This window comes from Notechis scutatus, chromosome 3 (genome assembly GCF_049901735.1).
Source record: "Notechis scutatus isolate UNSWTSFEM ecotype Mainland chromosome 3, rNotScu1.2, whole genome shotgun sequence".
NCBI lineage: Eukaryota > Metazoa > Chordata > Lepidosauria > Squamata > Elapidae > Notechis > Notechis scutatus.
In genome coordinates this window covers 167,231,545-167,244,253 of record NC_142011.1, presented here as the reverse complement: position 1 = coordinate 167,244,253, position 12,709 = coordinate 167,231,545, and the positions used below count along the sequence as shown (strand labels likewise).

The window sequence follows — 12,709 nt, the reverse complement described above, 5'->3', positions numbered from 1 at the left end:
TCTTGTCAAGCTGCTCCTAAACAACAAACAACATCAGAAGCATCTTACCTGGGCTAAAGAAAAACAGAACTGGTCTGTTGCTCAGTGGTCCAAAGTCCTCTTTTCTGTTGAGAGCAACTTTTGCATCTCATTTGGAAACCAAGGACCCAGAGTCTGGAGGAAGAATGGAGAGGCACACACTGAAAGATGCTTGAAGTCCAGTGTGAAGTTTCCACAGTCTGTGTTGATTTGGGGAGCCATGTCATCTGCTGGTGTTGGTCCACTGTGCTTCATTAAGTCCAGGGTCAATGCAGCTGTCTACCAGGAGATTTTGGAGCACTTCATGCTTCCTTCCGCAGACGAGCTTTATGGGGATGCTGACTTCATTTTCCAGTAGGACGTGGCACCTGCCCACACTGCCAAAAGCACCAAAACCTGGTTCAATGACCGTGGGATTACTGTGCTTGATTGGCCAACAAACTCACATGACCTGAACCCCATAGAGAATCTATGGGGCATTGCCAAGAGAAAGATGACAGACATGAGACCAAACAATGCAGAAGAGCTGAAGGCTTCTATTGAAGCATCCTGGTCTTCCATAACACCTCAGCAGTGCCACAGGCTGATAGCTTCAATGCCACGCCGCATTGAGGGAGTAATTGCTGCAAAAGGGGCCCAAACCAAGTACTGAGTACATATGCATGCTTATACTTTTCAGAGGTCCGATATTGTTCTATGTACAATCCTTGTTTTATTGATTGCATGTAATATTCTAATTTTCTGAGATTGTGGATTTAGGGTTTTCATGAGCTGTAAGCCATAATCATCACAATTATGACAAATCACAGCTTGAACCATCTTGCTTTGCACGTAATGAGTCTATCTCATATATTAGGTTCACCTTTTAAGTTGCATTACTGAAATAAATGAACTTTTGCATGATATTCTAATTTTTTGAGTTTCACCTGTATATATCAGCATGATTATAGTAAAATTACAATGTTAAAATACACTTAACTGTTTGATCCAGACTATCTTAGATACAGTGGATTAGTGCATTCTTTCAGGAGGATCTTTGAGTGGAGATTTGGTCAACTATATCCAAACTCTAATAAATTGGGATCCATTAAGTTTCATTGTATGCTCTTCAGGAAAAACAAAAACTCTTGGGCAATGGATTTTGTTTGACATAAAATGAAACAAACTGCAGTCCATTAAAACAGCTAGCCTCCTGGGGAGTTTTCCATGGAAACTCAACCTATTAAGCACAAGGATGTCATTTGGGGATGTTATATATTATTTTGGATTACCTTTTTATGTTGAATGAATGCTTTTAATTATGACTTTATAGTAGGTTATCTGTTGGGAATCACTCTCAAAATTATATATTTAATTTATATATAATTATTTACAAACTTATAGGTTAGCATGATTATATATTTAATACACACATATGTATAGGATATATTTTTGGAAGTAATCTCTTTAGCAAAGGGTCATCTATTTGGGTTTCCCATGTTACTGAAAAGATGCATCATCTCATTTTCTTCAAACATTGTCTTCTAAGGACATCTTACTTAAAAGTATCCCTGAGAGTAGGTCATATACACTGAGATGTGTCACCAAGCCAACCACAAGTGTTGTGTGTACTCTGTGAAATATAAAAAGGAGGCACCCCACCTCCATGAACTTTGAACTTTGTCATCCCTGGGAAAAGTTACTGCATAGCTCCAAGGCAATTCCTTCACTGCCTTTTTGGATGGATTCCTGGAAAACCAAAGGAAGGTGGTTTGGTGTACCCTTTTCTCTTTTTCTATAACTGTTTTAATATTCATTAAAATTTTTGGGCATTTGGCATCTGCTTGCAGCCTTTTGTCTTTGAATATTAAGAGCTTGTTAGTGATGGCTGGTCACCAATGAAGTCAAATCAGCTAATAAAGGATGAACTTGATCAGTTGTGCCAACTAGTCACTATAGAACGTTGTTATCTGGAACTAAACCAAAAATAAAATAGTTTCAAGTAGATTTTAACTTCATCATTCCTAAAAGGGTTGAATCTCAGTTAGAAATACACTGATGTATACTAAATGACTATATGATAGTGCTATGTGAACAATATCTTTAAATACACTGTACAATAAAGCCCCAGGATAATGATCAGTTTGAACCAATGACGTCTTTAAGTTATTGTTGCCTACATATTTGTCATTCTGTAACTGATGATAAATATGTCATTCTTTATTTGATATCTCTGAAGTATCCTATTATTTTTTCACATAAGCATACATAGAATTGTCTCACCTTTTCCCCTTTATTTTTGTGACTTCTTAGCCTTGGGGTCCTGTAAACACTAATAAATCCATTATGATGTAAGCATATGAGGATCAAAAGTTTATGCTATGATACTTTTACTTCCACTGCCCCAGTCTAGGACAGCTCCCCTTTTAGAAACCATTCTAGTGTTGTTGCTGTTTTTAACTTCCAGAACATTGAATTGGGCTACCCAAATAGAAACTTCCCCATGGTACAAGAACTGTGTCTCGAAGCAGCTGATTGACTGGATTTTCTTTGGAATGTCCCCTTACTTACCAGGGGACATCTAAGAATTTTTCATGAAATGCAAGGGGAGTTCCTTTCCCCACACCAGTGAGAATATTTTCTTCAGCCATTGGCAGCAATAAGTGGGGTTCATTAAGTAACTTACTTGAATGAAAAGAAACTCAAGATCCATTTGATGAGGAAGCCCCCTGCCTTGTTTTTGCAAAGGCTGGCCTTAATAGCTCTGGGGAGGATGTGCTGAGTGAGAAGCAGTAACCCGCCATGCCAGTGACCTGAAGAAAGAATCTTTTGGTCCTCACTACCTAAATGCTGTTATCCTCATGCCCACCACCACCCAACAAATTATGTGGGATGTGTGGGAAGGGAGCAGCACCACATGGTGGTGGTTGTGGCTGCCTGGAACCCTGAAAGTTAAGGACCCTCTTGGGACTCTTAGCTCCCTGGGCTGGGAGAGGGTGGAACTACTTCCCTCCCTCCCTCTCTTGCGCTGCCTCCTGCAGCTGGCCCTCTCGCTCAAGTGTTGCTCCAATAAGCAATAATTAGGTCCTAAGCTAATAATGTGTCAGCTGATCTTATGGGAGGGAAGATGGGGAGGAGAGAGAGTGAGAGAGGGAGGGCAGGCTAGACCAGAACAAGTCTCCATGGAAACGCTCCCCTCACACGCCCCTCCCCCTTCCCCCACCTGGCTGTGGCGGAGAGGATGTGGAGATGCCTCGTCCTCCTCCTCCTTCCTCCCCAGCGCCACCTTGCCGTCCGCAGCTTAGACTAGCCTCGCCTTCGCGGCGCTCTCTAACCTGCAGCCGCCCGCCTGCAGCATGCGCATTGCCCAGCATCCCTAAATGGGACAATTCTGTCCGTCACGTTGCCGCTCAGCCGTCTCCACAGAAACTTTTGTCCGGCTGACCAATCAGAGGAGAGCGGGCGACGAGCGGGGAGGGGGCCAAAGAGCGAGACGGGGGTTTAGCAAGGAGCTTTTTGCTGGAGCTCAGCTTGCGTTGCCGGCTGTCAGTCCCGGTTCTTGCGCCGCAAGACCTACCAGTAGAGCCACTGAACGAAGAGAGCGGCTGGCGGGGAGGAAGGCGGGGGAGGAGGCGAGCGGGAGGAGAGAGCGGGAGAGCGGAGGGGGTGGGGTGAGAGAAGGAGGAGGCTGGAGAGGCGGGCGGGTACTGACCGTTTTTGCAAGTGCCTTCCTGGGACAAGGCAGAGGCGCGGCGCGCGCAAGGTGCCAGGCCAGCCATTTCTCTCAGGGTGCCGCTGCCTTTCGGATGGAGGAAGAGGCACCGAGGGAGAAGGTGACGGGACAGGAAAAGCCATTATGAGACTTCCTCTTACCCCCACGAGCTTGAGGAGAGTCTGAAAGAGAGAGCTGGGCTGAGTAGCGGCCAGAGAGAAGAAGCAGGACTGGACCGGTCCAAAAGCCATGAGAGAGAAGGCGCACGGAGAGAGACAGAGTGGGAGTGTGTCTAGGCTCGCGCGGCGGAGAGGAGGAGGTGGAGGTGGTGGTGGAGGAGGAGGAAGATGGGAACTCCCTTTCCCGGGCCGCGAATAGGTGTTGAATGGAGCAGCCACTGTCTTCCTTCGCCTGCTTGGAGGGTCGTTGTGCGGCACTAGCCATTTGGCTCCGGAGGAGGAGGAGGAGGAGGAGGGAAGAGTCGGTGGCCTGCCCCAAAGACGCCTGGAATCTCAAGCGAGAGCTGAAGCGGCGGCAAAAGAAGGGACAATAATAGGGCCAATTGGCGGAGGGGAGGCAGCAGGGATGACGGTTCTGCTTAAGCATCCGGACGCCAAACTTCCTCGAACGCCCTGAAGCTGAGGGAGATCTCAGGATAACCTAGACTGGGCGAGTCCTCCATAAAGCGAGTGCCGTCGTTGCAAACGCAGCCCCATCGCCAGCAACCACTCACTGGCCAATAGCCTCTCAGATTGAACTCGGCCTCTTTCAGTCTCATATCAAATTTGATATTTTCAGATTGGGGGTGGGGTGGGGGGTGAGGAAACACTTTGGTGAGATTAAAACAAAAACAAAAACCCAACGCGAGCCAGATTTAAAAAGTGGCCTGCGGTACCGACGTTTCTCTCCCCAACGTGCCCTGTATCTCCTCAGCTGGAAAGAACTTTCTATCCCACCAAAGGCTTCACATTCAAAATGCGGAGATTTAGGGTGAAATAAAAGGGGGCAGTAAGGCCAGGCTGCCCTTCAGCATTTTCCTCCATCCTGCACAACCAGCCTGCTTCTGGAGAAACGGAGTCCTCCAGGATAGACGCAGGAAGACAGCCGAGGGTTGGCTGACTGGGGTGGAGGGTGGGCTTTACTCTCTCCCCCCACCCCCAACCTGCACCATCCGGGCTGAAGCTGATGCCCAGGAGAGAAGAATCCGACTCCATGATATTATTATTATTAGTAGTAGTATTTTAGCTTCGAACCTTTTGGCTTCGGTCTACCCAGGGGCCATGTCTTCAGTGCCATAGAGGCACAATCCTCTGGGGAAGAGACGCTGCTGGAGACGCTGGGATAGTCCTGCCTGGCACAACATTGAAGGGACATTCACGTACCGGAGACGGGGAAGACAAGGCAACCCTGCCGGATTTGCTCGCCTGGAATGTATGAGGAGGGGGACAGCAAGTTGGGGGGATGATCGGGCCCCGGGGCGGGCCACTCTCGAACTGATCGCCAAGCCTACAGAAAGCAACCCCCTCTACGGGGACAGAGCGATTGCCGGGGACCTCCTCCTCCTCCTCTCTCGCTGGGTCTTGGCGTTGGAGCTCTCTTTCTCCATGAGCCCGGGGTGAACAGGTGCCCCGGAGGCGTGGGGGGGGGATCCGTCTCCGGGTCGGCTTGGGCTGTGCGTGTCTCTCAGGGCGGATTATGGAGAGCGGTGACCGGGACATGTATCGCCAGTTTCAGGACTGGTGCCTCAGGACTTACGGGGACTCGGGCAAAACCAAGACGGTGACCCGTAAAAAATACGAGCGGATTGTCCAGCTCCTGAACGGCTCCGAGACGAGCTCCACGGATAATGCCAAATTTAAATTCTGGGTCAAATCCAAAGGCTTCCAGCTCGGCAGTCCGGACGAGGTCAGTGGTGGTGGTGGTGCTGCTGGTGGCGGAGGGATGCAAGTGCTGTACGTGCCGGTCAAGACCACGGTTAGTAGAGCAATTGTCTGCCTTGTTATTTAGCCACATCGGGGAGGAAGAGTAGGGAGCCGCCGCCGCCACATAGCTGCCACCTCCACCCCCGAGTTGGCTCAGGCTGCTCTCTCTCTCTCTCTCTCTCCTCCCTCCTCCTTTCTGAAATCGCTTCCTCACCACCCCTCCCGCCCATGTTGCGTTTGCCTGGCACCTTCTCCGCTGCTCAGGGCTTTGTGAGCCTTCCTTGCTTTTACGTTGCGAGTGCACAAAACACACCCCTCTACGAAGTCTCTCCGGTTCCTTTCTTCCTTTCTTCTTAACGGGTGGGGGTGGGGTGGGGGTGGGGAGCGGGAGGAGGAGCGGAACGAGGAAAAGGGAAATCTAATTTCACCCCCTAAACTAAAACGGACGTGTGTGTGTTTTGGCGAGTCCTGTAGCTGCGCACTACCCATAAAGACGATTTCTGTTCGACAGAACACAGTAGATTTTGATTAGCACCATCCCAAACGGTCGGGTGATTTGGGGTTTCCCTAGAATATCAGTTCTCCCCTTTCATTGTTAGCTCTTATCCCCTGAGCGGTAGGAACGTGCCTGGCTGGTTGCCTGTAGAAGCGGAGGGCAGGCTAATCAACAAAAGAGCCATAGGCTCTCACAGGACCGGATGGGAATTGGTCTCTCGTGCGCTCGCTCGCTCTCAGCTGAGACAGCCCAGAAATGTTGGGAGCCTTGCAGAGGTGGAGGGCGTACACTAAGAGCACCGGGGCTAAGATGCTGGGCTGTGGCGGTGGCAAAAAACATCATTTCTTATTTCAGAAAACGGAAATTGTTGGTTGCAAGTAGGTTGATATTCTCCTTTCGGTATTTCTTGCTTTCTGAACCTCTATGCTGGCCTTCTTTTACTCCAACGTGCACACTTCTATACTTTTGATATTAGGATCTGGGTTTTATTTAGAGAAATTTTAAGTTGGGCAAGGATTTGGGGTTATTTTTTCCTGATTGACCAGGAAAAAAGATTTTTAAATGAAGCATTAAATTGTAGTGGAAATATGCAGAGGAAAATGCCAGAAACCTATCCCTCTGCAATAGTATAGTGTGTGTGTGTGTGTGTGTGTGTGTGTGTGTGTGATTTACAAAACACTACAAGTATATTAAATGATTTAAAATGAATAGACTACAGATTATTTAAGGCATTGTTTATTTTTAGTTTATCTGAGGCTTAAAGCTATTTACTGCCTTATGAAAGTTTTGTGGATCTGGGGCAATTCACCAAAATTATTTTCTACAAACTCATTAGATTATACCCAGTATTATAATAGTTACATTCACTACAAACCTTTGAAAAGCCTTTAGTATCATAAAATTCAAATATGAAACATAGGAGAATACATAGTTTCATATGGTCGTTTTAGATAATGGTTTGTAGATGTTATCTTATTTCTCAAAATGACTCAAAATGGAGCATAAAATTCATTTTGACAAAATAAACAACTCAATGAGAAGAAAGAAGAATCAAATTTCCTTTTTACAATATATTTGTATTAGTATTTTTGGCTTTATGTGTATTAACTATTCTATTTCAGTTGTGCTGCTTTACAAGTTTGAATAACTTAATTCTTTTGGATTCTGTTTCCAATCAGTTAATTTTTTTTCTTGATATACTTGATATATATATATTTTCTTGATATAATCTAAACATTTTACTTATTTGCTTGAATTAACAAACCAACAACTCTAAAGTTACATTTTTAAATATTCTTCTAAATGTTGTATCGTGATCCTTTGCATGTCTATTTAAAGCTCAGTGGAGTTTCCCCACTATGTAAGGGTAAATACAGTATAGTATCCACAGCCTTAGAAAGTGATCAGCACATTAAAATTAATCATAATTCTCACAATGATTTAGTGTTACTGTACATTCAGTGACCAGCATACAATGAGGAACTTGCTTGACATGTTCTCTGAATTATCTCCAGATTGCGTTAATTTTTAGTATGGCACATCATTCTTTGACCAGATAAAATCTTCAGTTTTGAACACTGGATCCAGGCTCAAAGCAGAGGCATTTAAGTCAATAAAATACTCAAGCTAGAGAAGCTTCATTTTATAAAGTGCCAATCATGCTTTTTACTAACTCAGGCCAGTATTTGTGACTCTATCTGCAGAGGATGCAGAAGTGGCATCTGAATTAGACTACTGTAATTAGCTGCAACTAGAATCTACTTGCATCTGAATTAGACTACTGTAATTAGCTGCAACTAGAATCTACTTAAACATTGGCTCAGAAATTTCAGCATGTGAAAATTGCAGCTAAGATTTTATGCACTAGTCAGAATATGTAACTTCTGTACAATAGCTACTAGAACATTTCTGGGTCCAATTCAAAATGCTGGTTCTCACTTCTGAACCTTAAGTGGTTGGAACTTGGATCCTCCCAAATATGCTTTTACTAGTCAGAGCTTGCTTGTATTGAAAAGTAAGGAACAGAGGTCCTTCCTCTGTTCTGAAGGCTGTTGATTAACTTAGGGGAGAAGATTGTTTCCATATTGTTTCCATGCTCATTGATCCACCTTCCAGTTTTCAAGAAATCTTGTACATTTATTTTTTCCAAGCACATCCCAAGCACACAAAAGAGCTTTATTCTTTGATCTGATGTCTAATTGTATTGCTCTTAATTTGCTTTGTTTCAGTGTGTTTAGTTTTATTATTTTATTAGAAGGATTTTGACCCGAAAGGATGACTTATAAGTTAAAAATGAACAAATTTTAATAGATTTAAAATAATTTACAGTAAGTATTGCTAAGACTAAATATATCTTCTAATTTAAGTATCTTTCACTGAACCAGTTTCTGTAATGTGGATGATTATTTACAGAGATACTACTGAAGGCCCCCAGCCCCCACCTCTAACAACATCTCTAAGCACAAAATGTGGTCAAGGACAACATTACCCTTTGGTCTACTTCAGTCTTCCAGACCAACATAGAAGAAAAAGAGTTAAAATAGTTCCTTTTAGATTTAAATAAAATTCATTAACATCCCATGGAGACACAGGATACATCTTGACCCCACTTGAAGAAAAAGCAGGTTATATTGTTGTTTATCGATGGTTGACTTCAGAGAGAATTTCAAGTTTTTCTCTCTCTCCTGCCTCCCTTCAACTTTATATACTAGCACCAAGGACAAATGAGTTTGGGTCTCCTTGTCTGACCTCTCATTTATGTTCTGCTTAGCAATTTATCACCTCATTCATTCCAGCACCCTACAGTAGTCATAAGAAGTATTTAATCATTTATATGTGCAGTACTTTGTAACTGTTTATTGTTGCATTATTATTACTGTAACTTTTACTAATATTTATGGTGCAGACAGTGTAACTTCAAGCCCAGTTTAATTTTTTTAAAAAACTTTTTTTTACAACTTGAAATGCCATACATAAAATTTTAAATATAAAATTAATCACCAATGATAATTATTTTGGGGGCATTTCCAGCAATTTTAACATGTATATACATCGTTTACCATTTTAACAACCTTTTGAAAAAGTTAAATTTGTCCAGAAGTATTTTCTCCTTGAAGCTTTAACATGTGTGACTATGCTTTGCTATCAACCAGAGTCCTTTGCTTCTAAAGGTTCTATAATCCACTCCTGCTGGTAATTAGACATCATTACTGCTGCATTAGACGCAGGGAGAGAAGAGGACAGTCTGGGGCTAATTAACTACTTGATTCTAATGAAAGAAAAAGACACTGATAGCAGGTGGGAGTTTGCACCAGGACAGGCTAGACACACAGCAATGACTTCATTGAAGCAAGAATAAGTTGTTGTTTTACATTAGCAGGATTTTAATCTTACTGTTGATTTCATGGGCTGTGAGTAAAACTAAGCTTAGTCAAAGTTATCCTCTTATTTGATCGTTATATGCCTAGTGAAAATCTGAAGGTCACCACATTCAGTTTTATTAATATGCACAGGGAGGGAGTATTTAGCATGTTGATGTCAGGATTAATTCATTTTAGTATCTTAGTCTTCTAAGAGTAATAGGAGTTAATCTGTCTTCAAGTCTTCACATCACTCTGTGGTATAGGAAATGCACTCTTGGTCACCAGGCAACAACATCCTTCAGTACAGCCATTTTAGGTCTACAGTGGGCCAACACACAGTGGAGTATTTATATGTACAGCTTAGTGAACAATATGCCTCTGCACTTCTCCCTCTGTTACTGTTTTTGTTAGCAACTCCCTTTTGTTAAGCTCAAGCTGCACTTTACTGAAAGGATACAAGGAAAGGATACCTAAAGAGGTTTTACATAAAACTGTTAGGTGAGAAAAAAAGTCAAATGAAAGACAATAATTACTATGAAGATACTCTTAGTTGAGCCAGTGATTCTGGAGTCAGTGCCTGAAACTGTAGTTTCTTTAAGATTATGAAATATAGATTTTTTGATTGAAATTAAAATTGCAAAGATTAAATAATTAGTGTACTAGTTGAAATAATGTTTACCAATTTGAAAACAAATATTTATTTAAATAATAAGGCTACAATTAATATTATATTTTACTTCATACACAAAGTGATGGATAGAAAAAACATGTACACTGCCACCTTTGTGTGATGCATATGCTTGGATTCATACCACTGATTCAGTAATGAACTTTACTACAGATTAATATTTTAGTTCATGGTATAGAGATTTGGGAATTTAGCTTTGTATTATACTTTAAAAAAGAAAAAAGTGTTCAGCATATGATAAATGGCATGCTCTTGATTTGTTGCATCATAGTACAAATGCTTAAGGAAGAGTATAAGTACTTGTGCCACTAAAGTTAGGCATGTTTTTATACCAGAGTTTCAATGATTCTGATGCTACTACAGACACATAGACAAATTATTAAAACTGGATTGAAAGTCATGCTCATTGTTATTTAATAATTTATGATAGTGTTAAAGTATGTATCATTAAACCCTTCTCTTGATCTTACACTGATAAATTTAAAGAGCTTAAATGAAATGTATTTTGGAAAAACTGAAGTCTACAAGATAATTAACAAGCCGCTTTGTCATATGATGCATAGTTCATGCTATAAAAAGCAGAGCAATATAATTAGGCAAATTTTATTGGAGGTTTGTAACTCTGTATCTTAGAGTTCACATGTTTATCCTACAGTAGCTCAAACAGGGAACACGATTATTGTATCCACTAGACTAGATTGTTAACCAGTTGTAATTTCAGTTAGGCCATGAAGATACCATATTTTTATTTTACATTTTCCTTGAATAGTAATTCAGTAATAAAATTCATGTTTTGCATTCAGAAGTTCCAGTTCAGTCTCTAATCTTTTGAAATAGCTCTGGGAAATAGTTCTGTGTTTCATCTGAAACCTAGTTGTTGCTATTTAGTATACCTGATGCTAAAATAAGTGAATGTTCTGATTTAATGAAAAGGTAGTTTCCTAATATTTATAATTATTGTGTTCTGATTATTTTTAATCTTTAGTGTAGATTAAAAAATAATTCTGGAAGGGGTAGATATTCATGAAAACTGGTAGTTTAGACAGTTGTGTATTTAATGAAAACTCTTTTGTGCTGAATGCTTTAATATAAAACTATATATTCTCCAGGATACAGTCTAGGTCGGTCACTGGAGGTTTTGTCTTCCAGGCTTTCAGACTTGTGCTGGAGCCCATCTTCAGGGAACTTCTCTCTAGCAGAGTGTGTGCTGTTCTGTGTGTGGTATTTATATGGTGCCTGTTTTATGTGTCTTTTTAGATGCTGATTGGGTTGTGTTGATAGCTGGCTTTTAAGTCATTGGCTGTCATTTGCTGTGCTGCCCAACCCTCACCTTTTAAGTACTTGATATGCTGGTGGTAAATCCTATTGGCTGAGAAGGGGCCTGTTTCCCAGGCTTCATTCACTTCCCTGGCTGTTTTTGTGCCTGCTCATCCAACAATCTTAGTAGCTGCAAAATTGAATGTGTGTCCTTGTTCATTGCTGTGTGAGGCTACAAATGAGTTTGGGTCTCCTTGTCTGACCTCTCATTTATGTTCTTGCAATCTGGTGGTTAGCTTCCTCCCCATCTTTCCTACATAGTTATGGGAACAATACATACAGGGGATTTGGTAGATTACATTGGAAGTATCTTCCACCTCCAAGCAATTTTGACAACCCATAATTTGTCCTCGTATGGCAGTCTCGGTGTGGTGTGCGATGCCCACTTGCAGATCTCAGAAGCTGCATCGTACAGCTTCTGAAACATTTTTGAGATATGGCAGGGTGTGCCATGTCCCTGAAAATGGGCTCCAGCATGAGTTTGAAAGCTCAGAAGACAAAACCTCTGTTACTGATGATCGATCCAGATTGCATCCTGCAACATTGTCCTGGGACACATATATTTACCTTCATTCGTATGTATTCTCCCACTGATTTCAGAGAAAAATCATAATATAGCTACTTGGTTATATTTTGTACCTAGTCTTCCCCTAATTTTTTAAAAAAGAAATATTTAGAACTCTTGAAGACTTTGATATGGCTATTACATTGATATTTTTTAATGTGGCTCAAGTAGATTTCCAGGATGTCCCAAAGTTGCTTTTCCAAAAGGCAACTGGACTTTCTTGTTTTTTTCCTTTGAAAACATTTCACTTCTCATCCAAGAAGCTTCTCTGGTTGCCTTTTGAAAAAAGTACCTTTGGGAAAACCATAACCGGGATGATTGAGAACCTCTACAGGCATTTAGAATTCCAGGAATAAAAACAGGACATCTTTATTTAATTAAATTAATGTTAAGAAAATTATCCTTGGGCATATTTTTAGAAGTTTAAAAGTCTTTCAGATTTCAGATTTCCAAAGAATTCTTGATTAGGATAACATTTCATCTTAAAAAATTCCTTTGCAAAAATTTATTGGAATCAGACATGAATAAAATGCTATTATACCACTAGGAAGGCAAAATAAAGTCCAATAAGATTGTATTGACTATGGAGCCAAACCATACAGCTCAGATTCATAACTGTCCATTAAAAATAACAGTGGTACATTTGAGAA

General features: G+C 41.6%; 1 protein-coding gene across 7 annotated transcripts in view; it reads left to right on the top strand.

Moving 5' to 3' along the window:
- Positions 1-3,602: 3,602 nt before the first annotated feature.
- The window catches only part of NOL4 (nucleolar protein 4), a 129,802-nt gene continuing 120,695 nt past the window's right edge, over positions 3,603-12,709 (top strand). For 2 of the 7 annotated variants that reach the window (XM_087961697.1, XM_087961695.1), the window contains exon 1: positions 3,610-5,683. In XM_087961697.1, coding sequence (XP_087817823.1) covers positions 5,405-5,683 — 279 coding nt within the window. In that variant the 5' untranslated portion in view covers positions 3,610-5,404. Of the gene's footprint in view, positions 5,684-6,381; positions 6,505-12,709 lie in introns of those variants that run through there. The other 5 variants (XM_026670293.2, XM_026670292.2, XM_087961699.1 and 2 more) reach the window with 4 other exon arrangements.